This window comes from Selaginella moellendorffii, unplaced genomic scaffold (genome assembly GCF_000143415.4).
Source record: "Selaginella moellendorffii unplaced genomic scaffold, v1.0 SELMOscaffold_19, whole genome shotgun sequence".
Taxonomy (NCBI): Eukaryota; Viridiplantae; Streptophyta; class Lycopodiopsida; order Selaginellales; family Selaginellaceae; genus Selaginella; species Selaginella moellendorffii.
Window position 1 is genome coordinate 1,739,116 of NW_003314280.1, and position 27,860 is coordinate 1,766,975.

At 45.2% G+C, this 27,860-nt stretch overlaps 3 protein-coding genes and 3 long non-coding RNA genes across 6 annotated transcripts; 4 read left to right on the forward strand and 2 right to left on the reverse strand.

The window, feature by feature from the left end:
• Positions 1–2,662: 2,662 nt before the first annotated feature.
• LOC9651547 (tetraketide alpha-pyrone reductase 1) lies at positions 2,663–3,223 on the reverse strand. Its single transcript, XM_024677150.1, has 3 exons — positions 3,073–3,223; positions 2,820–3,009; positions 2,663–2,750 (listed from the first exon to the last, which is right to left on the reverse strand). Exons 1-3 carry the CDS (start codon positions 3,221–3,223, stop codon positions 2,663–2,665), a joined length of 429 nt encoding a protein of 142 aa, XP_024532918.1.
• A 1,757-nt stretch (positions 3,224–4,980) lies between these two features.
• LOC112347030 lies at positions 4,981–5,186 on the forward strand. Its single transcript, XR_002992644.1, has 3 exons — positions 4,981–5,011; positions 5,064–5,123; positions 5,173–5,186. It is a non-coding gene; the product is annotated as an uncharacterized LOC112347030 (long non-coding RNA).
• Positions 5,187–5,508: 322 nt separating this feature from the next.
• Positions 5,509–5,792, forward strand: LOC112347031. The gene is made up of 2 exons (XR_002992646.1): positions 5,509–5,548; positions 5,605–5,792. It is a non-coding gene; the product is annotated as an uncharacterized LOC112347031 (long non-coding RNA).
• A 589-nt stretch (positions 5,793–6,381) lies between these two features.
• Positions 6,382–8,350, forward strand: LOC9651548 (probable polyol transporter 6). Its single transcript, XM_024677132.1, has 2 exons — positions 6,382–6,635; positions 6,691–8,350. The coding sequence occupies exons 1-2, from the start codon at positions 6,389–6,391 to the stop codon at positions 8,202–8,204; spliced, it is 1,761 nt and encodes a 586-aa protein (XP_024532900.1). The 5' UTR covers positions 6,382–6,388; the 3' UTR covers positions 8,205–8,350.
• Positions 8,351–13,250: 4,900 nt separating this feature from the next.
• Positions 13,251–14,257, reverse strand: LOC9651549. Its single transcript, XR_002992640.1, has 3 exons — positions 13,996–14,257; positions 13,716–13,885; positions 13,251–13,660 (listed from the first exon to the last, which is right to left on the reverse strand). It is a non-coding gene; the product is annotated as an uncharacterized LOC9651549 (long non-coding RNA).
• Positions 14,258–23,797: 9,540 nt separating this feature from the next.
• On the forward strand, positions 23,798–25,229 carry LOC9651551 (tetraketide alpha-pyrone reductase 1). Its single transcript, XM_024677491.1, has 6 exons — positions 23,798–23,953; positions 24,004–24,176; positions 24,287–24,475; positions 24,528–24,690; positions 24,749–24,938; positions 25,008–25,229. The coding sequence occupies exons 1-6, from the start codon at positions 23,839–23,841 to the stop codon at positions 25,153–25,155; spliced, it is 978 nt and encodes a 325-aa protein (XP_024533259.1). The 5' UTR covers positions 23,798–23,838; the 3' UTR covers positions 25,156–25,229.
• The last annotated feature ends 2,631 nt before the right edge of the window (positions 25,230–27,860 follow it).

Genomic DNA, 27,860 nt, shown 5'->3' on the forward strand with positions numbered 1-27,860 from the left:
TTCACAATCACACAGAAGTTGATGGTGGTTCTTTGCAGTTTGATCCGTACGAAAACGACGCAAACTTTCTCATTGCTGCATATGTGATTCCGTACATTGGCCTTAACACGCTCGTAGGTTCGAGCAATCGAGTGACTGGCATTCAAGCACGAAATGTAACAAAGAATTACAAGATTTAATGAAGATTTTCAAGAGATTCTTTGTTTCTAGTTGTCCGGATTGATGGGAATCCAAGCCGGCCAGGACGCAGTGATCCGGACACTGCTCTTCGAGATCATGGAAAACAAGTTACCTCCGTACAACGTCACAGTCAAAGTTGACAGGCCTCGTCTCGGATCTCCGTCGCAAGCTTGATCACACAAGAAAGGCCGACAAGGACTTGAGTGTGCATCAAAACCGTGGAGCCGAGAAGCAAGTAAACGGGAATCTGATCTCCACGAATGACTACTCCATGGCCATCTCGAGACCAAGTTCTCCAAGTTTTGTACGGAACAGGGAGACGCTTCCGTACCGGGATTGTTCTTCCCCAAGGGGGCTAACGCTGACATCTTTCTCAAACCCAGGGGCCCAAACTTTAGTGTGAATGACTTTTTGCCTTTCCAGAAGTTCTAGCAAATGAGATTCAAAACTTAGGATCAGCTGAGGAAACCTTCTTGTAAAAACAAACGGTGTCTCCTTCCTTGAGCGAGTGCTCCCTCACGTAATGAATCCAGTGTGTTGTGATCAGGCTCCCGGTTTTCCCCTTCTTGCACCGGAGCTCCCAAACTCCGCCCTCTTCGTCCACAAATTCCACGAGAACCTTTTGATCATTCGGGAGAATTGACTCGTACTTGACCGGGATGAGCAATCTGTGCAGGCTATTCACGTCGCTGGCGGTCAGCTTCTTGTCAAAAAGTAGAGCCCAACGAGATGGATCGCAGGTGACGAGAGGATCCTCGCGTTTCCGGGGTCTCCACTTGTGACACTTCGTTTTCTTGGTGTCTCCCGCCGGCTGAATCGCGCCATCTTCACCCGAGGACGAGGAATCTTTCACCTCATCGGTCCTTGAACCGTAATCTCGATCGCCCATCTTAAGTTTCTTTACCTTTTGTCCCAGTTGTTGACATTCGTCCATGACCACCACCTTTCTTCGTTTCTTCTCATGTAGCTGCCCAGCTTCCTGGTTAATCACTCGTCTTTTGCTGTTGGAATCGGGCTCGCTGGTGCTCATATCCGCCGTGAACCAAAGTAGAGCCCTCCAGAGCATGGATTTCCGTGGAGACCGCTTCCTTCTCAGGACAAACTTCGAAAAACTTGGCTGCAAGGCTGCAGCGTCCGCAAGAACCAACAGTCCAGAAAAATCTTTGCTTGTCATCTCACCACTAGTGAAAAAACCCTTTGCTTTAATCCAAACCTATACACTATTCACTGCCTTTTAAATAAAAGTTAAGCAAAAGGGGGTTAAAAATCTTGGCGACGCCTACGTGGCAAAAGGCTTTGATTTGAAATCCCTAACAATCTCCCGGGCTCTTCAAATTTTCGTCGATCGATCGATCGATCGGAGGAAAGATTGTGTGCCAGTTACTATATATCGCGATGAGGAGCGCATTGGGTCTTTCGGGCCAATTGATGAGATGCCGGTCCTCCCCGGCGACCAGCGCAAATGGTGTGGTCATCGGCGCCACCGAGCAGCTTCAATCCTCTCAGCACTCCCGCCGCTGCCGCCGCCGCCGCCTGGAGTGGCATCGACTTGTAGAGATTTCAGGAAGCTCTTGCTCAGTCGCCCATATGTAAACACGAGTCTCCCTCCTTTCTCTTCGATCTTTCGCATTTAAATGGGCGATGTCGAATCGATTGGATTTCAATGGGGGTGATTCACAAACAGGGGAGGAAGAGGGCTGATCCCGATAATTCGATACAAGCACGATCCTATCGTTTTTTTTCTTCCGTAGGTTCTCCAGTACACGAGCTAGAACAAACATTTTTCCAGGCAACTTAACCCAGCCCCCACCGCATGCAAAATTGTTATGTGGATATAGATGATGTAAAGATTCAGTGATTTGAATTTTATAAAATTTGAGATTCAATAACTATTTGATTCAATCTACCAAACTCTAGCTAACCATGGCCCTTGAGATGCCAGGGCCTCCACTGATCTGGAGTTTGCTCTCATCTTGTTCTCTTGTCAGGTTTGCATTACATCAGTCTGGAGCTTACTTTCATCTCATTCTCTTATCAGGTTTTCATTACACTGGTCAAGAGATTGCTTTAATATTGTTCGCTCGTCGGTGGAATTTCATCAGGCTCTCTTATCAGGTGTGACCAGTCTAGAGCTTGCATCAAATCCACTCACAGTTTCATAGTTCACATCAGGAGCAAGTTCATCAAATCATGCAACAATTGCTCACCGATTGGGTGTGTTTTCATGCTCAATGAGTGATATGGTTTTGTAATTATTTTTTTTTAATAGCGCTCTTTGCTCCTGCTGGAGCTGGCAAAGCTGGAGAATCAGTGGAGATGGACCTATAGTGTTTCGATCATGACTATGGTGCTTATTTTGCTAGCCATACATGCCACACTTGCGTTACATGGATCAAGAGGGAAATGAGCCAAGCGATCTACTCTTACTTGCGTGTAAGAGGCCTTTGCGTTCCAGGCTCTCAACGCAATCGTCGAACATTTGCTACAGCGACTTGAATTGGATCCCAAGGTCGTCCTGAAGCTTTCTGGAGCTGAATCCCTTGAAATTTGCCGGCCACCGGACCTCGATCCTGCAAGAAAGCAAAGGAATGAGTATAAAACAGCGGCAGAAAACTAAATTTTTGTTTGCGTGATCTTACTCGTCGGTAGAGGCGATTTTGTGCTTGGGATACCTCTTGGACATGAAGCTGGCGAGCTCGATCGCACTCATGTTGATAGCAGAGCAAACGTATCTTCCACTGGCTTTGGGATTTGTGTAGGCGAGGAGGTGAGCTTCAGCAACGTCGTCGAGATGGACGTATCCAGCGTGATCTATCCACTGCTTGGCTCCTGCAGTGAGGTTGGAATCTCAAAAACGTCCTTCTTCTGTTCTTCCGATATAGAAAGGCTTGCCTTGGAGCAGCCGGAGAATATCGGCAGCGCTTGCGGTGGCCCTGGACGAGAGAAGTTCTCTGGGAGCGATTGTGATCACATCTATGCCGCTTTCTTTCCCAAACTCGAGTGCTGCTTGCTCGGATAGAGTCTTTCCCAGACCATACCACATCTAGACTTCAAAAGCTTTTTAAGAATTGGTCCTTTGGAAATAAGACACTTGCCTGAGTCTCACGGCAGCAGTCTGGGGAGCTCCACACCGATTCGTCCAAGACGTCATCGGGCTTGAAGTCGTTCCTCACGCGGACAGCAGTCACGGATGACGTGCACACCACTCGCTTGACTGTCGTAGATCTCTTGCAGGCATCGAGCACGTTTAGAGTTCCAAGTAAGCATGGATCAACAATCTCGGTCTGGAAGAAGAACCGTAAACAAAAACAACCAGTAAAAGTTTGTGATACAAGACTAGACCGAATCGAAGGAGTCAAGCAAAGTTACCTGTGGATCGTCCTTGTAGCTGAGAGTCACGTCCTTCTCAGCGACGAGCACGGTCGGCCTGGGCGTCACGTCTTTCACTGCACTACTCGGACGAGCGAGGGCGTGATTATGGAATCCACTCGGCCGGAGCTTGGCGGTTCGTTTCAGTATTTCTATCGTGTTTTAGGAAGTGGTGAGCCAATTAAGCTGGTGCTTGGAAAGAGCAAGATGATTCGAAGGCTGGGAAGAAGGACTACTAACTGTCCCCAAAGGTGAAATTGTGATGGTGGGGAAATTCAGTAGCATCTCTTTGTTTCTCATTCATACTCGATGATGGTTTCCCAGCTTAAAATCTTACCTGAGTTTCACTATGGAGATCCCGACCGTCCGGTTAGTGCGCGAGAAGACTTCCCGAAACATTCTAATTTTTGAGATCGACATGCTTGAGATCCGACCTGTGAAGGTCAGTACTAAAAGGCTTTGCTCTTTTCTTTCTTGACTCGAGCTTTTGGTCGTTGTTTTCAGGTGATCACAGATGACTTTGGGGTACTCAAGCAGGTTCGTATATACTCGGTTTGCAAGCTCCAAAGTTAACTCAACCTGTAGGTTCTCCGTGAGAGCGAGGGATTCGAGACTGCACGGGAGCCATACGAGATAAAAGTTTGGTGTGTACTGTCCCTTCATCTTTTGGTGTGCTAACAAAAACGCCTTACTCTAGGATAACCGGAAGTGTAAACGGAGAAGTGTTCTTCAATCACACCAAGGGCAATCCATTCGAATTTTGCTTTGGCAAAAAAGAGGTATAATATCTCTATCTTTGCGCGTCAAACTCGAGTACAATGTTTGCCTTGGCCTTGAGAAAGGCATAGGAACAAGGACAAAATGGGAGAAGGCTATTGTATACGTTACCACAGAGTATCTTACTCCATCGTCCGCCATTCCCGATCTACCTGTTACTTCCGGTGAAGTGGCATTTGAAGTAGAAGTAGTTCAAATAATACAGGTATGATGTTTTCTATTTCCTGATGGTTAAAGCGCGTATTTTTAAGGTGCGAGACATGTTTGGCGATGGCTGCGTAGTGAAGCGGCGCATCCGTGATGGAGTAGCCATGGACTGCCCACTTCAAGACAGTACATTACGTATACACTACAAGGGAGTGCTACCAAGCGAAGGTGGCAAGGTGTTTGTTGATACCCGAAATGACAACGAAGGCGGAGAGCCATTGGTTTTTGCTACAGGAGAAGGACTGGTATGCTTCGAATATATCGCATTGGAAGCTGAAAATGTTGTTTATGACAGGTTCCTGAAGGTTTGGAAATTTGCATTAAACTTATGCTACCCGGAGAGCTTGCTCTTATAACTTGTTCTCCTGAATAAGGTGAGAAAACCCGTTTGCTATGGTATTTAACCATCTTTTGGCAGGCCAAAACTTGTTCCAGAGAATGCCCAAAGGTGGAGCTTTTAAGCTTTGACACTGTGAAGGTAAACTTTTATTCTATGTGCTTTTGTTCTCGGTATGATTTTGGACCGGCAGGATTGGACTGGGTACAATTTCAAGGAGATAATGGATGATGCCACTAAAATGAGAACTACCGTATTGTGTAATTCGAGTAGTATTTTATCATCTAATCTTCAGTTTACAGGGCAATCGGTTATTTAAAGAAGGGTTGGCGAAAGCTAAATACGAAAAGGTAATCTTCCTATCTTTTATTCTGAATATCCCAAAGCTGTTCTGATTAACCAGGTACGCACAATTAATTCTGTTCTTTCTCTAACTTTGGATATGAATATGCAGATGCTAGAAGTAAATCCTTGTCACTCGAAAGAACTGTACCGCCGAGGGAATGCTTTTATGGGAATGGGGGATTTTGACGACGCAAGGAAGGATTTCGAAAAGGCAAAAGTATGTAATAGTTAGAGGCATGTGTTCTTACAAATATCTTGCAGATGGCCAGTACAGACAAGTCGTCGTAAGTGCACGCAAAAGCTGCTCTATCCACACTGAAAAGGAAAGAGCAGGTTGGTAGTTAGCAATTGACCTTCATAATTCTGCTCATAATATTTCTGTGGCACAGGAAGCAAATGCTAGAGTTCGGAAGCAGTTTCAAGGGCTCCTTGACAAGAAGCCAGGTGAACTATCTAAAGAGACGCTCGAGCCAAGAGAGGTAGCTGAGAACAGTGCGCGATCCGAAGAGCAGCAGCCTGAGGAAATTGTTAATCCACCTTCCTCTTTGAGGCAACGAATGAAAACTATTTGGAACGCTGGGAGGAGTTTATGGAGAGGCCAAAAATGCGTGTCATTTTGTGAGCGGTACGTTGGCGCTGTTCTGACGTTGGTTGTATAATACTGGTTCTTTTTTGTAGGTGGAATCACGGGCTTGTAGGAATACAATACATACAACACATGGCATGGTATGGTGTTTTAGAGACGGAGCTTAGTACGTCGTTTCTGCGGTTTCCGAATGGTTGCTTGGTTGTCATGTTTCTTTAGTTTCTTTGAAATCTTGTTTCCTGTGACGTGTGGCATCCATGATAGTGCTAGTCTTGACTTTGTAGCTGACAGTCTTCCGTTGAGTGTCGAGGACTTCCGGGTCAAGCGTTTGTGTGAGAAAAGGCAGGAAAAAGAAAGGATGAAAACAATTAAAAGACTTCCGTTTGATTGTAGCGTGGGGCTAATGGCTGTGTCTTGAATGCAGGATATCTTTGTTCAACTATACGAGCCGTGGCACGGCCCAAAAGGACCTGCTTAATAAAACAAGAGTCTGACAGTGATGTCTGGACGGTGAAGGACCCAGTAGGCTCTGTGGTATCACCCAACTCCAATTTAAACGGCGCCAGTTGCTGCGGAGGAAGGGAAGGATGGAAGAGCGCTCCCGTCTTGCTCGTGAGCCATCCGAGTCCTCAGAACATGGAAGGAAGGGTCTGTTCGATTCAGCTAGAAATCTGGAAGGAAGACTTTCAGGAGGTAATTCTTCAGCACCAGGAGCACCAGCAGCACCAGCAGCAGAAGCCGAGACAGTTCCTGGCAGAAGAAAGAAGAACTACAACAAGTATGTTGTGTTTTGCACATTGCTGGCTTCTCTCAACTCTATACTGCTTGGATATGGTACGTTCTTCTTCTTCCTTTGGATATGTGTTGGATCTCATTACTTTCCGTGCAGATATTGGTGTTACGAGTGGTGCCTTGCTGTACATTAAAGATGACTTCAAGCTCAACAGCGTACAGCAGGAAATGCTGGTTGGTATTCTCAACCTGGTGTCTCTCGTGGGTGGGCTCATGGCTGGGAAGCTGGCCGATGCGGTTGGAAGAAGGAAGACAATGGCTACAGCCTCTGTGATCTTCTTCGTTGGTGCCTTGCTCATGGCATTATCTCCATCGTACGCAGTGCTCATGGGGGCACGAGTTCTATCGGGAGTTGGGGTCGGCTTTGCTATGATCATCGCTCCAGTGTACACGGCAGAACTGTCTCCTCCCGGAAGCAGGGGATCCTTGGTGTCGTTTGCCGAAGTTTTTATCAACACTGGGATCCTGGTTGGCTATGTAGCGAACTTTGCACTCTCTCCGCTTCCCCAGTGGCTGGGATGGAGGCTGATGCTGGGACTCGGCGCCGTCCCTGCGGTGTTCCTGGCTTGCGCCGTGCTGGTGATGCCCGAGTCTCCTCGCTGGCTGGTGATGCAAGGCAGAGTCTCTCAAGCCAAGACCGTTCTCATCAGAACTTGCGGCGGGAACAAGGGCGAGGCGGAGTCGAGGCTCACGGCGATAGTAGAGTCACTGGGGGACGAGTACGAGGCAGAGAAACAAGAGGTCCGGGACGAGCACACCTCAAAGATGGACCCGGAAGCCGATCATCCGGCTGAGCTGCGAAAGCTCCCGTCGGTGGCTTCGTCGACCACCGAGCAGAGGAAGCGGATGCTCAAAGCAAAGAAAAAAGCAGGTAGCAACGTCTGGAAGCAGCTACTGCTACCATCGGCTCCGGTGCGCAGGATGCTACTGGTGTCACTGGGAATTCATTTCTTCCAGCAGGCATCCGGCGTGGACGCTCTCGTGTACTACAGCCCCACGGTGTTCGCACAGGCGGGGATGAAGAGCAGGACGAGCGTGCTGGGCATGACCATCGCGGTCGGCCTGACGAAAACTCTCTTCATCCTGGTGGCCACCATCTATCTCGACACCGTGGGACGCAGGACGCTGCTCCTGGCCAGTGCCACCGGGATGACCATCGCGCTCACCACGGTAGCGGTGACGTTCCGCTTCCTTCACGTCGGTGCCAAGGTGGACATGAGCAGCTCACAGCACGCGTCAGTGGCGTTGGTGGTCATCGCCATGCTCGCCATCTGCGGCTTCATGGCGAGCTTCTCCATTGGATTGGGGCCGACGGTGTACGTGCTCACGTCGGAGATCTTCCCGCTCACTCTCAGGGCACGGGCGATGAGCCTGTCCATCGGGATGAACAGGGGGATCAGCGGGACCGTGGCGCTCACTTACTTGAGCCTGGCCGAAGCGCTCACCACGTCCGGGGCCTTCTTCGTCTACGCCTCCATCGCGTTTGCGTCCATCGTTTTTGTATTCTTCGTGGTGCCCGAGACCAAAGGCAAGTCGCTGGAGGAGGTTTGTAAGTATTTCGGGTGGCAGCCGGACGAGGGAGGTGGCGGCCAAGAGCTCAGAGAGGTTTAAACGTGGAAGTTGGATTCTTAAAGCATGCACGTCAATGATCGTTCGTATTGTCCAGTGTTTCTCTTCGCGTTGAGAGTTCCTTGGCCCGTTGTTTTGCACTTTGCTTTTTTGAGTTGTTAATTCTTGATCGCCGCTAGCCTTTCTTTTATCTTTGATCATACCTCAGCTCGTTGCAAGCAGCTTCGCTTTCTTTACTCGCTTGTTGCTCACGCAAAGAAAAGCCCTACCTAAACGAACTTACCGTGTGAAGTGGCCTACCTGGGCAGCAAAGCTAAAAAAGGGGAAACGAAGCAACTTAATTAGTTGTCGCTAGTAGCGGGAGGGGATGAGGAATCCTGCTGATCGGACAGCCTGCTGGATGGCTTGTGGACGGACTTGTGCTGTACTTTTGGTGGTCCTAAGCGAATTGAAGGAGCAATGTTTTTCACAATATCCACCTTGGGGAAAAAGAGCCGTGATTATGAATTTGATGCTTCTAGCATTATGTTCATGAGATTTGATCCTTCGTATCGATCAAACATTTCTTTGGCTTCATCTCGTGCTGTGCTGCAATTTCAACCACGCCACCATGTCTACATCTCCAATCTGCATGAAGCTCGCCAGCAAAATGCATTTTTTGTCCACAGCTGAGCTGGAATTAAACAATTCGCAAGCTACCATGCCCGTGAGAGATCTATAGCATTAGCTTCCTACTTCAGTTAGATCGTCTGGCAGTCCAGATCTCTTTCGGTGTCTTTCCTTCCATCATCCGATCTAGAGTCGACTGGTCAAGTCCACCTCAAGGCTTTCAGCTGCCGACGTGAGCTCACACAACGTTTTGGTGTCTAGCGGGACGAACTTCTCATCGAAAAACTTCCTCTCCTGCAAAAGAAAAAGGAAGATCTCAAGTCACCAAACCATGAATTCCAACCAGCTATGTGACCTTATTGGACCGGGAAGTGGCAGTACGTACTCGAGTAGCAACTGGGATTAACTTGACTTGTCCATGAGACAGCAACCATTGAGCAAGACCTCGCGGTGGATGAGAGGTATTCCACCTGGTTTCGCCGGGGCCCGTGAAGAAAAACTTTGGCGCAAACGATGCCCAATGCGGGCATATGCAATCACCATCGCAGTCCAGGTCACCACGTCCCTCTCCTGCAGAGAATCAAAGGTGTTTCCATCCTCAGCAACGCGATTGTCATCGCAAAAGGCCTGTAACAGGATTTTCCAGGAGAAGACATTGGGATCCTGAATCGTGTGAAAGGCCTTCAATATGCCCAAACCAGGCATATAGTGATAGCAAGAAGAATGTGAATTGCCGGTGCCTAGCTCGTCGATCCGGCACGCTTCCCTGTGCACGAGACTTGCGCTGCTCCTTTCGCAGTTGCTCATCAACTATTTGCCAGACTCCAGAGCCAAACAGGGCTTGGACGATAAGGGCTTTTGATACCCAGTGGCGTGCCAGGCTCTGGGCAGCAAGCTCTACCTTCTTGGGGGATGGAGCTGCAGGAAATAGCGTCTTTGTTCACACACGAATCGATGGCATTGCCACTCCATCACCATCGCCAGATGGAGACCATAGCCTTCATCGCCCTCCCAAAGCTGTGATGTCGATTCATATAGTGGTGCCGTGGGAGCGCAATGTAGTTTTGCACATTGATATACTTGCGGGGGAGTGGAACCACGACATTTGTAAAATCAGCTTCTAAAATCAGCTCTGTTTTTTAACTTCGTATTCCTTTCACTCAAATGTTCTCTGATTCAGTAAGAGTTAGGCTGAGATCATGGTGTTCCAGAGAATCACGTCCCCTTCTTCGGGACAGCTTCTCAAAGGAGGTATGCGGGTGTGTACTCCCTTCTTCCACATTGTTTTCCTTGAGAGCTTTGTTCTCGTCTCTAGAGCTCAAAAAGCAAGGTTTTTCATCTCCAATCCAATTTGCAGGCGCTAGTTTCGTTCAAGGTGACATACATTGATTGAGATTTAAGGAAGCCCAAGATTTTGCAAGGAGACTAAATGCTGACTGGCCCAGCCGGATGCAAGACTTAGCATCTTGGAGCAACCAAGAACACAGGCTGTGGACACCAATGACGACAAGTCCAACACATAATTATTGTTAGCCAAAGACACAAGAGCTTGTTGGATAATCTCATTTTTTCTTTTTTCTAGTTCAAATAACTTTTTCTTCTTCTTTGTTTCTATACAAAACATTAACAGCAAAAATCCATGCAAGGGTTAATTAAAGTTGTCCATGCAAGGAAATGTCCATTTAGTAAAATCTGGTTTTTGGATCTGGTTGGATTGTTCAAGTCCCTGTCATACATAAAAAAGACCACGGTTGTGAAAACATCCAATCATGATGTTCTTAGTCTAATAATCTAGCCTTGCCAATACCTCCCATAGCTCTTTGGCTTGGCGTGGATTTATCCAGATCCCTCACTCACCTCTGTCCCTCTAGAACGCATGTCAATGTCATGTTCCGTTGTGGCGTATCTCAGCCATGGAAAAGATTGATGGCTGGTTCCAACTCGACCCCATCAACCTCCACAGCAGAGCACAGTGACATGTTTGGAAAAGCCCGAAGTAGAGAAGGCCCTGGAGATTCAAGAAGAAGATGAGTACCCCTCTTATCTCAGCTCGCGATCTTGTTCATTGCCCATGGTCACCAACATTAGTCACAAACAAAACTTGCCTCTTGGTATTAAAATGGGAAAAAAATGGATCATTACTACTGTTTTAAGTTATTGCATTACATTGAGATTGTTATTATTTACAATTGATATTTGTAACTATAATTTAAGACACAATAGTTTTATAAATTTAAGATTTAAAGTCAAATTAGAAATTTTATTAAGTTGTTCAATTTATGACTAAATTTTAATAAAACAAAAAATATGTAGTCATTAATCAATTATAATAGTGATAAACCAGAAAATATATTGTTGTGAGTTGTTGTCATCCATGAGTTTGTTGCTACCAATTACTACTCCTAGCAATCACTACATGACTGATCTTTGCTCACATTCCTAGAGCTAAATTGCACTAGGGCTTTGCCATGCGATTTAGAGATGGAAATCTCTCAATTAGTAAGTTGCTGGAGGTATGGCAGCCATATAAACTTCACAAACATGTGAAGAATAAGGTAGCCCTGGAACCAGCCAATTCCTGTGAACCCTCCCTGCTATAAATTGGAGCCTCCTCTCTCACATCTCCACAAATCGACAATCACAACTGAGGTCCACTCTACAAATTTGGAGCTCTTCCATCTCTAATTCCAGTTCTAATCCCAGTTCTCCTAATAGATTCTAAAAAATCGAGAGAATCGATAGTCACCTGCTGTCGAAAGCTCTCCCCAATTGCTGATCGATTTTTGCGCCCTCGATCCAAATGGCAATGACGTTACCTCTATAGATCCATGATCCTCTGTTCTTCGAAGATGATGACCAATCCGTTGGTGAGGTCGCAATTCCCAATTTACCGAGGACGAGATCCTTGCCTGCATGGAATGCCTAGGCATGATCCACGCCTTCGTCATGCCCTTTGTGCTCAATGCCGCCACCAAGCTCCGGGTCTTCAACATCGTCACGCACGCCGCAATTCCTCCCACCACGGAGGAGATCACGGCCAAAATCTCCTCCTCGTCCTCATTCGCCGCTGATCAAACGATCAAACTCATCGATCAAACGCATCGCCGCTGTCGAGCACGACCTCACGGGAATCTCCACGTGGCTGGCGCCAGGTCGGACTACCTCGCCGCTCGCTATGGAAATGCATGCCAGGTTCAGGCGTCGTGGCAGAGGCTCCACGAGGTCGTGCTCGACGGCAGCGATGCGTTTGATTGATGCGTTTGATCGTTTGATCGGCGGCGAATGAGGACGAGGAGGAGATTTTGGCTGTGATCTCCTCCACGGTGGGAGGAATTGCGGCGTGCGCGACGATGTCGAAGACCCGGAGCTTGATGGCGGCGTTGAGCACAAAGGGCGTGACGAAGGCATGGATCATGCCCAGGCATTCCATGCGGCCAAGGATCTCGTCCTTGGTAAATTGGGAATTGCGAACCTCGCCAATGGATTGGTCATCATTGTCGAAGAACAGAGGATCGTGGATCGATAGAGGTGATGTCATTGCCATTTGGATCGAGGGCGCAAAAATCGATCAGCAATTGGGGAGAGCTTTCGACAGCAGGAGACTTGCACTTGCGATCAATTCTCTCGATTTTTTAGAATCTATTAGGAGAACTGGGATTAGAACTGGAATTGGAGATGGAAGAGCTCCAAATTTGTAGAGTGGACCTCAGTTGTGATCGTCGATTTGTGGAGATGTGAGAGAGGAGGCTCCAATTTATAGCAGGAAGGGTTCACAGGAATTGGCTGGTTCCAGGAATGGCACCCGGTATGTAAAACCTTCGCATTTGTTTTTTTCTTTCTCGGAGGTGGCAGGGTTGACCAGCGCCAGTCAAACTCTCACTGTTTGCCGGTCAAACGTGGTGGTATGGAACTTTTACACCAAGTTTTGTTTCACTTGGACACGAAATAATCGCAAGCATCGTATAAAGAGTGGAAATTAGAAAAGAGTTTTTGCGGAGACTGGGTCGCTGCAGCGATTGACACAAATTTGGGTTCGTCTTTGACGACTACACAATCGGCACGAATTCTGCATTGAAGACATGCGAGCGAAGATGGTTTGAATGGATGTTCGAGTGTACATTTTAGAAACTAGTGTCAAACGATTTAGACAGGCATTGATGACAAAGGTATTCTACACATGGACTCTAATCTTGTTTTCTCTTTTCTTGGATGCTCGATCACAATCACAGACACTTTATTCCAGGAGGATTTCTTTAGCATGAAAGTCAACTATCAAACTCGAGTTATGAGGCCTTTGCGTTCGAAGCTGTCAACGCAATCGTCAAACATTTGCTCCAGCGACTTGAATTGGATCCCAAGATCGTCCTGAAGCTTTGTGGAGTTGAATCCCTTGAAATATGGCGGGGACAAGACTTCGATCCTGCAAGCATGCAAAGGAAGGGGAAGTGCGAAAAAAATAGGAAAACTTTGTTGCGTGGTGTCACTCTTGGGGGGGGGCGGTTTGGTGCTCGGGATAGGTCTTGGACAGGAAGCTGGCGAGCTCGGTAGCTCATGTTGATCGCACAAACATATCTTCCAGTGCCTTTGGGATGCGTATAGGCAGGGAGGTGAGCTTGAGCAACGTCGTCGAGATGAACGTATCCAGCCTGATCGAAACAGTTTCCGTGGCTCCTACAATGTGTTTGGAATCTCAAAACTATTTTTGTTCTGCTTTCGAGATCACTCGCAGTCGGAGAATATCGGCAGCGCATGCGGTGGGGTGGCCTTGGACGAGAGAAGTTCTCCCACGACGCTGGGAGCGATTGTGATCACCTCTATGCCGTTTTCTTTCCCAAACTCGAGTGCTGCTTGCTCGGGTAGAGTCTTTCCCAGACCATACCACATTTGGACTTGAAAAACTTGTAAGAATTCGTTCTTTCTTGCTTGTGGAAATAAGAATCTTACCTCAATCTCACGGCAGCAGTCTGGGGAGCTCCACACCGATTCATCAAGTCGTTCCTCGCACTAACAGAAGCCACGGATGACGTGCACACCACTCGCTTGACTGTTGTGGATTGTTTCCAGGCATTGAGCACGTTCAGAGTTCCAAGTACGCATGGATCAACAATCTCGGTCTGGAAGAAGAACCAAAGACAAGAAAAAGCGAACCAGTAAAAGTTCGAGATACAAGACTAGACCATAGCTGGCAGAGAGCTGTTGAATCGAAGGAGTCAAGCAAAGTTACCTCCTTGTAGCTGAAAGTCACGGCCCGCGAGATGGAAAACTTGGACAATATCGTCAAAGGCGCCTAATTCCGTGACAAGGTCGGCCTTCTTTCTCTCCCCCGGAAGCTCGCACAAACAACAAAAGCAATTTCTAAGTAGAATCGATTAGCCTAAGTACCCTGACAACGTGATGTCCCTCCTTCAGTAGCCGCTTCACGAAGGAAACCAGATGCCCAAACCTTCTTCTCGTTCGCCATCGCCATGGAATGACCCTAAAGTTGAACACGGTTCTCTCTCACAAGAATTATCAGTAACCGGGAAACAGTGCTTTTTAACTATTCAATGCTGGACAATGCAATGGAACTTTCATTCCCTTCGCTTGAGCGATGATGTCTATTAACCTGTAAAGCTAAAACATAAATCTGGGATGATTCATCTACCTGGTAACTAATAACAGATGCGGAATAACTATCACATTGTCGGGCTGGACCACCTTTCTGTCCTTTGCAGGCCAACACACATTACAAAAGCGCAAAGAGTAAACTCCTCACTAAACTGAATGAAAGATTACCTGCCACTGTGTCAAGTGCCTTAATCAACATGGCAAAGGTCTTGTCCGTTATAGTAATCAACGGAGCAAAATCAGTATATGCTCTACCACAGCAAGAGTTTGGATTTAAACCCGAGACTTCAAAGAAGAAGAGCCTTTGCCTCAAACCAACTAAGTTGGCTAAGTAACGGGTCAGCACCAAAGTCAGAGATCAAACAAGGCTAATGCCAACGGTCTGTTGGCAACTTACCCATGAAAATCCAATACCCAACCCAAGCCAAATAATGCTAATGATTTTAGTAGTACTTGTAAAAGTTGCTTGAGATAGATAAATATAGAGTCCATAGCTCCGAAGAGCCATGCAGTCGTTCCTCTAAGACCTGTATGAATCTGCAGAAATTGGCCTTTGATGGATCGCCCAGAAAGTTGTGCACGTGGAGGGCATCCAGCAAAAACTTCAAATAAAAGTTGGAGCATTGTTTTTTCTTGCAGGAACAATTGAGACAGAGAGAGATATTATACTCGTCCAGAGTTATTAGATTATAATTTAAGACACAATAGTTTTATAAATTTAAGATTTAAAGTCAAATTAGAAATTTTATTAAGTTGACATTTGTAGTTGCAATTTATGACTAAATTTTAAGTCATTTATAATAGTTAAAAAACAAAAAAAATGTAGTCATTGGCCATCTCCGCCAGCTCCTCCAGGATCTCTGGAGTTCGAGCATTTGTCGTGTCCCCCGTGAAGAACTCGTGGACTCTTCGCTTCACCGCAATGGAGCTGAAAGCCGGCTCCTTCCTTATGTTCTTCTTGTACATGAGCCTCCCGATCTTGCCCCCCTCGTCCTTCTTCCTGACTTCGTTGTAGAGATTCGACAGCACCATGTACGCCACAGAGCCATCCGATGTGAGCTCCATCAAGTGCTCGGCAGACTTTCTCGCTTGCTCCATGTCCTTGTGAACTTTGGACGCTCCCAGCATTGTGGAGTGGATCACCCGGTCGGGCTTGAGAGGTGCCACGGCTATAAACTTCTCGGCAGTGTCGAGCTTGGCTATGAGGTCCACCATGCAGTAGTAGTGCTCGGCTCACAGGGAGATCGTTGGGTAGTTGTGGAGGAGTGACACGAAGAGCTGGACGCCATCTTTGACGAGACCACCGTGGCTGCAAGCTGAGAAGAGCCATTATTAACAACAAGTTGCTTTGAGTAAGCATATGCTAGGTGGCAGCCTTCTTTGCATCATTCATTGTGAAAGACCAAATTCCAGTTAATTTTGATGGCTAAAGTTTGCTAGGACTTGGTCAGGGAACTTAAGTAAGACCTCCTAACACTGACGCCTCCCGTTAAACACCATCCTGATTCACTCTCTCTCTCTCTGCTTACCTGGCAATGACGTGGCACAGCCCTCCTTTTTGTTTTATCTCCAGCGCACTCCCTCTCCCGTCCGTCGCCGCTGCGCACTCCCGCCCTCGGCTATCGCCCGCCTGCGGCTCCCGCCCGCACTCCCACGTCCGCCCGCGCCCAGCGTGCGCCCTAAAATTACTTCCACGTGGCCACAGCCCCAACACTTAGCCAAATTTCAATCAGCCCGCCCTAGTCCACCCATTCACGCCGGATGGTTGCCCCATAATTGACCTAAAAACGTTTCTGTTTCTTTTATGATCAAGCATGGCAGCAGCACATCAATTTCCAGAGGTAAGCAATCAATTCAATTTCATATTGATTCAAGAAAATCATTTAGGATGCCCCATGGCTTGATGAGGTGCAAGAATTCCATGAAAAGGATTATTTTTGTGTAGATGATTTAGATTGGAATTTGTCTAAATCAAATGAAACTATAGCTCCTATTGTGTATATATTACAGAAGGATGTGAACAAATTTCTAGATGGTGAGAGGAGAAGGGGTGATGGAGTGGATTTTTGGCGATTTTCTAACAAAAATCGTGATTCTGGAGATTTGAAATGACCCAAAAACACAAGCTTTTTATCATTAATCAGGTATATCTTTTTAACAAAATATAATTACTAACTTCTTGATACAAGTATTGGTGTGAATATGGAAAACAAGATGCTAGTGAAACATCCTCTATTACACCAAAGTTAGGACTTGGAAGTAGACTGGGTCGAAGTTCTAATAAGCAGGGTTGCCTTTGCAATTTTTTGGTCAAACAGTTTTACAAATGGCCTGATTATGTTTAGATTACATATTATCATAGAGAGCATTGTGATAAGAATGGGATTCCTTGTCATGGTCAACTTGATCTGACTGGAGGAAAGTCATTATTTCCTCAGAAGCTTTCAGCAGATATTCGACATTGGGTGATTCATATGATTCAGCAGGATTTCACATCAAATCAGATTTATAATGAGCATATACAGATTGTGGGAAGGAACAAGTCAGCTGGTGAACCTCTTCATCGAGATGATTTTCTAACTATGCAGGATATCAACAATCTGCATAGAAAGTATTTGCTTTCAACTTATCGATTACATGAGAATGACGCATAGAGTGTACGTATTTGGAAGAACACAAATCCTGAGAAAGTATTTTTCTATTAGGAAGGTGATTGAGGTAAAGATTGTTTTACTATTGGGATCCAGACAACTTAGCAACTACAAAAGATGGTGAACTTTTCAAATAATAATTTATTGAGTCTTGACACAACTTTTGGAACTAATTGCTACAAGGTAAAATTTTCATTCAGTTTTAAGTGATTAATACTTAATAATTTACAGTTCCCATTATACACCATGCTTGCTTTTGATTATCATGGAAATGGTATTCCAATTGCATGGGTTTTAACTTCTAGTGAGAAAGGAGAACATGTGAAGAATTGGATGATAGGTTTTAAAAAGCGAGTTTTAGAACACATGCCAAATTGGAAACCACGGGCGATAATGATTGATGATGTTGAAGTAGAGATTAATGCTATAAGGTAATTAATTTGATTTGAAATAATTTAATTGTTTTCTTCTATATAGAGCTACATTTGATTGTTAAATTCTATTATGTATTTGGCATGTAAGGAGGAATTGTCTCAAACATATTATTTGTAAGGTGAAATCTTGGGATATTAGGATGGAAATATGGAAATGCCTCGGAGATATTATGTATCATTCAATTCATGTAGCTTTTCATGATGATAATATTATGCGAGTTGAGATTAAACAACTTATTGAACATTTTGAGGTGGATTTTCAAAATGAAGTAGCCTTTATCAAGTATTTTCAAGACGAATGGAAGGACAAAGTTGGTAAGTGAATCAATAATTTAATTTTTATAATTTATTTTAATTTATATTTGATAGATATATGGGTTGTTGCTGCTCGAAATTTCCCTCATGCTAACAAGGAGACAAATAGTTCGATTGAGGCATTCCATGCAAATATGAAAGCTATATTCTTGTCCGAAAAAAAACATGCTCGCAATCGAAGGATGGATTGGGCAATTCATCAACTTACTACTAAGGTTCATGCGAGGTACTGGTTTACTAGTTATTGCAAAGATCATGGTTTTATCTGAAACCATGCATATGAAAAACTAATCGATGGTGCAATTGTTAAAGCAATAAATATTAATGACTCTCAAGTAAAATTCGATAAGGACAATACTCACAAATCCTATGTACAATTCTCTTCAGATCCAGCTATATGGTATCTTGTTGTCGGAGGTGAAAGACACAGTGATTGGGTTTTTTCGACTTGGTGTAATTGTCCGTGGGCAACCAAAAGAAACTTTTGCAAACATCAAGCAAAAGTTATTATGTTAAAACAAGGAGAAAAAACTGATTGGACTACAACTAGTTATGAGGTTCAACCATCACAATCGCATGCAATCTTAGAACTTGGGCCAGATGATTTATTTTATCGTCATCAAGATTTTGAAGCACTTGACTTGGAAGCTATGACAGAGGTAATTCACTTATAAATTAAAATTTTGAAATACTTATAAAAATTTGAGCAGGAAAACATCCATCAAGATGTTTATCATGAGCAAGAAATTCAGTTGGAGACTACATTAGAGGTAAACTAACATATTTTATATACTAATATATATGAATATTGAGCAGGAAGATATCCATCAAAATATACAGCATCAACAAGAAATTCAGCTAAGGACTACTATAGAGGTAATTTACACTAAGTAAATTTTAAATATTGATATGAACTTTAAGCAGGAAGATATCACTCCATCAAAAGTTACAAAAGCGACATTACAACAAAAGATGATGGATATCTTACAAGATCTTCCTGATGAAGAAGCTTTTTTATTTATGGTTGACAACGATTTAGAAATGATATAGCAAAAGGTTGCAACTTTTAAAGCCAGGCCAGACGATCTTATTCATCCTGCAGCAGAATTTCAACAGCGTGTTGATAGTTATGGTACATCCTTGAAGCGAGCAAAACCTTTGGTGGAAAAAATTACAAGTAAAAGAAAAGCTTCTAATAGTCTAGAAGCAACTCCTTTTATTAGGCAGAGGAAGACAAGAAAGAAAAGCTCTTTAAACGAAAAACTCAATCTTAGCAAAGAATAAATAAAAAACAAACTCTTTATATACTTACATTGCATATATTTAAATTAGTGAGAAGATTTCATAAGTTTACCACTCCTAATGGTCATCCATGACACTCATTGGCCACGTAAAGCATGTAGGAAGGCGTCCACGCGGGCGCTGATTGAAATTTGGCTAAGTGTTGGGGCTGTGGCCACGTGCAAGTAATTTTAGGGCGCACGCTGGGCGCGGGCGGACGTGCGGGGGCGGGTGGGAGTGCGGGCGAGCGGGCGGGCGAGAGCCGCGGGCGGGCGATAGCCGCAGGCGGGAGTGCGCAGTGGCGACGGACGGGAGAGGGAGTGCGCTGGAGATAAAACAAAAAGGACGGCTGTGCCATGTCATCGCCAGGTAAGTGGAGAGAGAGTGAATCAGGATGGTGTTTAACGGGAGGCAACACTGACACCGCCTTGTAGGCTACTTAGGACTCTAAGAATTGCAAAGCACTCTCGGTGATTGGACTGAGTCTTTGAATTCATTCATCTTCTTGATCTGGGATTCTCTCTCCCAAGTCTATGATGTATGCATGATGATTAGAAGCCAATGGGAAAGGTCCTGCGTAATCAAGGCTCCACCTTGAGAATGGTGCCTCTGGTGCAATAGGATGTAATGGGAGCTTTCCCATAGAGTCAGCCAGAAATACCCGCCTGCAACACCTTTTGGCTGGTCGTTAGAGCAGCAAAATGACCACCACAGTCATGGACAGCAGCTAGCAAAATTGGTTCTTACCTAAAAGTTTTTTCTTTTCACACCGTAAAATCTTGATATGAAGTTGCACTTATGGAGTATATAGATGAAATGAATGTGATGAACCTCCTTGAGAGGTCCATCTGGAAGCCTGATCACCACCATGTTACAGCCTTCCAGCTGAAGTGGTCATTTATCGCCAATGTAAACCTGTTATGAAGCATGGAGAGGCTTTTAAGTGTGAAACACAAACCTCAAGGGAGTCATGTGAAATGAAGCACTGCAATCCAGCCATAACACCTCCAGAGTAGACACTGGTGATAGAGAAAAACTCACCTTTTCACCAATTGCCTCTTAAATTGTTAATATGTTGCCTAAAAGATTGTTGACAATACCTTATAGATGTCTGGATTTTTGTGTGTGTAATGCTTTGTTGACTTCATTACTTTGGTATGGTTATGTACACAATGGTATGGGTGTGACACTTGGCATTTAGTGTCTTGCATGGATGACTTGACTTGTTTGCTGATGAGGAGACTTGTCATCACTCATCTCCACAAGGCCGTGGCATGGTGGTGATCAAGTTTCTAGATGGACCTCTCACATTCACTTTGTCGTAATGCAGCCTTGGATCAAGGCTTTACCACCACTTTTTTCACAAAAGGGTGCACAACATGAGCTCATCTATAGCTAGTGGTGTTTGGTATGAAACTCTCTACTATTTAATGCAGAACTAATATTTCCAACTTAAGTGCTTACTTTTCAAACACATAAAATCATTGAGCTATGGCACCGCCACCAACTCTGTGAAGAAAGTGGTGGTAAAGCAACAATCAATGGTGACGAAGTCAATGTGATGAACCTCTTTGAGAGGTCCATCTGAAAACTTGATCACCACCATGCCATGGCCTTGTGGAGATAAGTGACGGCAAGTCTCCTCATCAGCAAATAAACCAAGTCATCCATGCAAGACACTAAATGCCAAGTGTCACACCCATACCATTATGTATATAACCATACCAAAGTAATGAAGTCGACAAAGCATTACACACACACAAATCTAGACATCTACATGGGTTTGTTTCAATCCTCATGGCATGTCAATGAATGAGATTTGCACACCTTAGCTTGCAACAAGCTCATAGAAAGCATCATTTGGGCATGTGTGAAACTGGCCATCTTGACAAGCAAATTTACCTTCCATTCACATCAAGAACCATGAAGTAGGCTTGTTAGATCTGATTCATAATGACATGTGCTACCTACTTATGGAAACATTTAGCCACAAGAGGTACTTTTTGTCTTTTATCAATGACCATTCTAAGTACACTATGGTGAGTCTTCTCTATGCAAAGAGTGAAGTGTTTAACCACGTCAAGCTTTTCAAGAGCTGGGTAAAGACCTTTACTGGAAGGTGCTACACACGGATGGTGGTGGCAAGTATATGAGCAGTGAGTTTTTGAACTTCCTGATTGAGGCTGGCATCATTCATCAGTATACAATAGCATATACTCCCCAGCAGAATAGCATGGCAAAGCAACTCAATCACACTCTATTAGAGACTATCCTTTCCATATCAAGATGGTTAAGGATTTCTATTCTTAGCCTTATATGGGATGATACACTATTACCTCCAATTAGATGTGGCTCATCAACTGGATTAAGACTTACTTTGTTGCCAAATTCAAGATGACCAATATGGAAGAATTGCACTATTACTTGAGAGTTTAGATAGGTAACATGGAGTACTAAAGCTCTCCTAAGAGAAATACATCCATGACATTCTCCAAAGGTACTCTATGCTTAATGCTAACTTGAGTGGATAATCCTATGGAAGTAGGCTCAAAGTTGTCTAAGGCTTCTAGCTTAACATCAACTTCAAATGACACTTTTGAAGAGGACAACACAACACTATATTGTTTAATGATTGAGAGTCTCATCTACTTGATAGTCTCAACTAGGCCTAACCTCACATTTGCTGTGGGAGTACTCTCGGGCTGCTGTGAAACGGATCATGAGGTATATAAGTGGTACAAGGAAATACACACTAAAATACAGAAGAGGAAATGTGTATAACCATAATGTGGTTAGTTGATGTTTCAGGAGGCAGCAGATCACTATGATGTCCTTGTGCGAGTCTAAATACATCAGATTTGCAACAGCAGTGAAAGAAGCCATCTGGCTTAAAATGTTACTGCAAGACTTAGGGATACAAATTTGAATAGTATGTTGGCAATAGTGTTCACTTGGGATGTGAGATTTCACTCATGCACCAAGCACAATGGAACCATCAACTTGAATTTTGCTCAACCACCTCAATGGTTGCCGATATCCTGACGAAGTCCCTGCCTCAAGTGAAACATGAAGTCTTCCTCAAATCTTTTCATTTGACTGACAGTGAGAGCCTTGAGAAGGAGTGTGGAGATGAGTGACAACAAGTCTCCATGTCAACAAACAAAACCAAGTCATCTATCCAATGCCAAACATCACACCCACACCATTATGTATGTAATCATACCAAAGCAATGAAATCAACAAAGCATTCCACACACAAAAATCCAGACATCTACATATACTTCATTTTTGCAACAGACCCTCCTTGGCAAGATGCTTTGGCAGCATCCTAGTGGATGTTATGCTTTATGCTGACAAGCACCCAATGTCCCTGTTCCTCCTAGACAAGGCTTGTAAAGAGTATGTTGAAGACGAATTCTTCCGCAAGAAGAGACGTTTGGGCATTTCTCTACTGGATCCGGAGACGGGAAATGAACTCTACATGACTGCCAAACTGGAAAGCCCGGAGAAGTACCTGGACGAAAAGAGAGACTGGAAATGGTCCTGCTTACCTTCAGGACAGCTGAGCCCTTTGAATGCATCCGAGACTATTCACCCTTTAAAGCTTTCAGCTGGAACACTCTGATTTGTTGCCCTTGGAAGTTCAAACCGGTAGCCTGGATAGCCTCTCCAACCCACCTCCGGCCAAATCACATATCTTTTCTTGAGTTTGTTCACGAGGTTGGCCTTGAGCTTTGGTGAGCGATAGACTGTGCCCTTCAAGCGCTCTAAAGCCGCTTCACGATGTACCGAGTTGGTGCAAAAAGATCCATTGCGAACATAGCCCTTTGAACACAGATGCGGGATCTCTAAGCTTCTCTACATCCTCTGCGTACCTGTTCTTGATGCCAGCATTATCAGGCCAGATAACTGGAAGCCGCACCAGGCAGTATACAACTCGTTCAAGTATGTGGATCGCGTGCTAGCGTGGGTAAAGCCGCGAGTGTTACATATCCTTGCACTCCAGGTCACTGTTAGTCCGGAAACACACAGGAAAACAGATGGTATACTGGACATTGCGTGGTGCACACTGTGTACATCTGCCCAGCCCCGACCAAGAGCACAGCTGTTTCACACAGTGCAGAGGAAGGGAAAGTAGCGTACACGACGCATGAGCTTGAGCTGGGCCAGTGCTTTACCAACCTTGGACAGGATGAAATAGGAACTGGTAAGGAAATTAGAAGTATGTGCCAGTGGGGCTATCAAGCTAGTCTTAAAGACCCTTCCCCATGAGAAGCAGAAACTCTTGAAAAAGGCCAAGGAACAACCCAGCGGAGCCAGGGCATGGCTGGAAAACGAGTGCCGTACCGAGGCAAGTATGGTATTCGGGATCCTTCTCAGAAACAATACCCAAATGTGCATTCCCTCCTCGAGGCAATGACCGTCTAGTTTTGATACTTGAATCATTGTTTGAGCCACTATTGCAGTGTTGGTGTGCGTAGATTTTTTAATTTTATTTTGGACCTTCTCACGTACTGGTGTGAAAACTTGGTTTTGTGTTACTTCATCACTTTGTGGGATGTTGTTCGTCAGCAACTTGAGGAACTTTGTTGTTATTCAGTCTGGTGTATTGTCGAACTTTGATGTCGTCAGCAAGACAATTGCATACGCAAAAACAAAGTTGATGGAACATCAAGCAAACTCAATCAAACGCTAGGTCGCTTTTTGCTCCGTTGTTTACTAAGAGGTTACTGATCATTCTTGTGTGGGAGAGCCGTGGTCAAACTTTAGGGCCATTTGATGGACAGCGAGAAGAAGGTGTGTGTCACTGGCGCTTCTGGTTTCCTGGCATCTTGGCTCGTGAAGCGGCTACTGGAGGAGGGATATTACGTCGTCGGGACTGTGCGCGATCCAGGTACATAGAAACGAGACGAAACCCCCCTCATTCTCTTGTTTGTGATATAGACGATGCGAGCAAGACTTCCCACCTGTGGGAGCTTCCGGGGGCGAGAGAGAGGATTGTGCTCAAGAAGGCCGACCTTATCACGCCAGGCACCTTTGACGATATTGTCCAAGGCTGCCATGGAGTTTTCCATATCGCGGCTGCCGTGACTAACCGGTACAAGGAGGATCCACTGGTAACTTCGCTTGACTCCATCGATTCAACAGCTCTCTGGCAGCTTCGGTCTAGTCTTGTATCTCGAACTTTTACTGTCTCTTTTTTCTTGTTCTTTGGTTCTTCTTCCAGACCGAGATTGTTGATCCATGCGTGCTTGGAACTCTGAACGTGCTTAATGCCTGCAAACGATCCACAACAGTCAAGCGAGTGGTGTGCACGTCATCCGTGGCTGCTGTTAGCGCGAGGAACGACTTCAAGCCCGATGACGTCTTGGATGAATCGGTTTGGAGCGCCCCGGACTTCTGTCGGGAGATCGAGGTAAGTTTCTTATTTCCATGAGCAAAGATTCTTACAAGTTTCTCAAGTCTAGATGTGGTATGGTCTGGGGAAGACTCTATCCGAGCAAGCAGCACTCGAGTTTGGGAAAGAAAACGGCTTAGATGTGATCACAATCGCGCCCAGCTTAATCGTTGGAGAACTACTCTCGTCCAGGGCCACCGCAAGCGTTGCCGATATTATCCTACAGCTCCGAGGTAAAGCCTTAATTACAATCTCGGAAGAAAAACAAAAATGATTTCAGATTCCATGCGGGAGCCAAGCAGTGGTTCAATTACGCTGGATACGTCCATCTCGACGACGTTGCTCAAGCTCACCTCCTCGCTTATACAAATCCCAAAGCCAGTGGAAGATACGTTTGTTCTGCGATCAACATGAGTACTATCGACCTCGCCAGCTTCTTGTCCAAGCGGTATCCCAAGCACCAAATCGCCTCCACCGACGAGTAAGATCACGCAAAAAAAAGCTTTGTTTTCTGTCGCTGTTTTATTCTCATTCCTTTGCTTTCTTGCAGGATCGAGGTCGTCTCTCTGGCAGAGTTGAAGGGATTCAGCTCCAGAAAGCTTCAAGATGAGCTTGGGCTCCAATTCAAGTCTCTGGAGCAAATGTTTGACGATTGCATTGCGAGCTTGGAGCGCAAAGGCCTCTTAACTTTGAGTTAGTAGTTTACTGCAACTCAAATAACACGAACACACTTCTTCTCCTTGAATAAAATCTCTCTGATTTGATCCAAGAATTAAAACAAAGAAGATAAAAGTGGACGAGTATAATATCTCTCTCTGTCTCAATTCTTCCAGCAAGAAAAAAAAATGCTCCAACTTTTACATTTGAAGTTTTTGCTGGATGCTCTCCACGTGCACAACTTTCTGGGCGATCCATCAAAGGCCAATTTCTGCAGATTCGTACAGGTCTTAGAGGAACGACTGCATGGCTCTTCGGAGCTACGGACTCTATATTTATCTATCTCAAGCAACTTTATGAAAATCATTAGCATTATTTGGCTTGGGTTGGGTATTGGATTTTCAAGGGTAAGTTGCCAACAGACCGTTGGCATTAGCCTTGTCTGATCTCTGACTTTGGTGCTGACCCGTTACTTAGCCAACTTAGTTGGTTTGAGGCAAAGGCTCTTCTTCTTCAATATCAAACTCTTGCTGTGGTAGAGCATATACTGATTTTGCTCCATTGATTACTATATCAGACAAGACCTTTGCCATGTTGATTAAGGCACTTGACACAGTGGCAAGTAACCTTTCACTCAACTTAGTGAGGAGTTCACTCTTTGCGCTTTTGTAATGTGTGTTTGAGGAAAGGTGGTCCAGCCCGACAATGTGATAGTTATTCCGCATCTGTTATTAGTTACCAGGTAGATGAATCATCCCAGATTTATGTTTTAGCTTTACAGGTTAATATACATCATCGCTCAAGCGAAGGGAATGAAAGTTCCATTGCATTGTCCAGCTTGAATAGTTAAAAAGCACTGTTTCCCGGTTACTGATAATTCTTGTGAGAGAGAGCCGTGTTCAACTTTAGGGTCATTCCATGGCGATGGCGACACCACCGCCGTCGTTCCAGACGACGTCGATCCATGCCCGGCGAATCCCTCGTCAGTGCTCAAGAACACGCTGTGCAAGCTCTCGCGAAACTCACCCTTTTCGAAGCTTGGTTTCCTTCGTGAAGCGGCTACTGAAGGAGGGACATCACGTTGTCGGGGTACTTAGGCTAATCGATTCTACTTAGAAATTGCTTTTGTTGTTTGTGCGAGCTTCCGGGGGAGAGAAAGAAGGCCGACCTTGTCACGGAATTAGGCGCCTTTGACGATATTGTCCAAGTTTTCCATCTCGCGGGCCGTGACTTTCAGCTACAAGGAGGTAACTTTGCTTGACTCCTTCGATTCAACAGCTCTCTGCCAGCTATGGTCTAGTCTTGTATCTCGAACTTTTACTGGTTCGCTTTTTCTTGTCTTTGGTTCTTCTTCCAGACCGAGATTGTTGATCCATGCGTACTTGGAACTCTGAACGTGCTCAATGCCTGGAAACAATCCACAACAGTCAAGCGAGTGGTGTGCACGTCATCCGTGGCTTCTGTTAGTGCGAGGAACGACTTGATGAATCGGTGTGGAGCTCCCCAGACTGCTGCCGTGAGATTGAGGTAAGATTCTTATTTCCACAAGCAAGAAAGAACGAATTCTTACAAGTTTTTCAAGTCCAAATGTGGTATGGTCTGGGAAAGACTCTACCCGAGCAAGCAGCACTCGAGTTTGGGAAAGAAAACGGCATAGAGGTGATCACAATCGCTCCCAGCGTCGTGGGAGAACTTCTCTCGTCCAAGGCCACGCCACCGCAAGCGCTGCCGATATTCTCCGACTGCGAGTGATCTCGAAAGCAGAACAAAAATAGTTTTGAGATTCCAAACACATTGTAGGAGCCACGGACTGTTTCGATCAGGCTGGATACGTTCATCTCGACGACGTTGCTCAAGCTCACCTCCCTGCCTATACGAATCCCAAAGGCACTGGAAGATATGTTTCTTCGATCAACATGAGCTCTACCGAGCACGCCAGCTTCCTGTCCAAGACGCATCCCAAGCACCAAATCGTCCCCCTCCTCCCCCGACGAGTAAGATCACGCAACAATTTTTTTTAATTTTTCTCGCAGTTCTCATTCCTTTTCATGCTTGCAGGATCGAGGTCGTCATATTTCACGGGATTCAACTCCACAAAGCTTCAGGACGATCTTGGGATCCAATTCAAGTCGCTGGAGCAAATGTTTGAGGATTGCGTTGACAGCTTCGAACGCAAAGGCCTCATAACTCGAGTTTGATAGTTGACTTTAATGCTAAGGAAATCCTCCTTGAATAAAGTCTCTGTGATTGTGATCGAGCATCCAAGAAAACAGAGAACAAGATTAAAGTCCATGTGTAGAATACCTTTGTCATCAATGCCTGTCTAAATCGTTTGGGATTGGCAGACACTAGTTTCTAAAATGTACACTCGAACATCCATTCAAACCATCTTCGCTCGCATGTCTTCAATGCAGAATTTGTGCCGATTGTGTAGTCGTCAAAGACGAACCCAAATTTGTGTCAATCGCTGCAGCGACCCAGTCTCGCAAAAACTCTTTTCTAATTTCCACTCTTTATACGATGCTTGCCACTATTTCGTGTCCTAGTGAAACAAAACTTGGTGTAAAAGTTCCATACCACCACGTTTGACCGGCAAACAGTGAGAGTTTGACTGGCACTGCGCTGGTCAACCCTGCCACCTCCGAGAAAGAAAAAAACAAATGCGAAGGTTTTACATGCCGGGTGCCATTCCGGGAACCAGCCAATTCCTGTGAACCCTCCCTGCTATAAATTGGAGCCTCCTCTC

Excerpts from the sequence above, each read along its gene's own strand:
- LOC9651547 (XM_024677150.1), bottom strand. The coding sequence starts at position 3,223 with ATGTGGTATGGTCTGGGAAAGACTCTATCCGAGCAAGCAGCACTCGAG. Across the intron at positions 3,010-3,072 it reads TATTCTCCGGCTGCTCCAAG|GAGCCAAGCAGTGGATAGAT; the intron begins GCAAGCCTTTCT and ends ACCTCACTGCAG. Across the intron at positions 2,751-2,819 it reads AAAATCGCCTCTACCGACGA|GATCGAGGTCCGGTGGCCGG; the intron begins GTAAGATCACGC and ends GCTTTCTTGCAG.
- LOC9651548 (XM_024677132.1), top strand. The coding sequence starts at position 6,389 with ATGGAAGAGCGCTCCCGTCTTGCTCGTGAGCCATCCGAGTCCTCAGAA. Across the intron at positions 6,636-6,690 it reads CTCTATACTGCTTGGATATG|ATATTGGTGTTACGAGTGGT; the intron begins GTACGTTCTTCT and ends CTTTCCGTGCAG.
- LOC9651551 (XM_024677491.1), top strand. The coding sequence starts at position 23,839 with ATGGACAGCGAGAAGAAGGTGTGTGTCACTGGCGCTTCTGGTTTCCTG. Across the intron at positions 23,954-24,003 it reads CGGGACTGTGCGCGATCCAG|ACGATGCGAGCAAGACTTCC; the intron begins GTACATAGAAAC and ends TTTGTGATATAG. Across the intron at positions 24,939-25,007 it reads CAAATCGCCTCCACCGACGA|GATCGAGGTCGTCTCTCTGG; the intron begins GTAAGATCACGC and ends GCTTTCTTGCAG.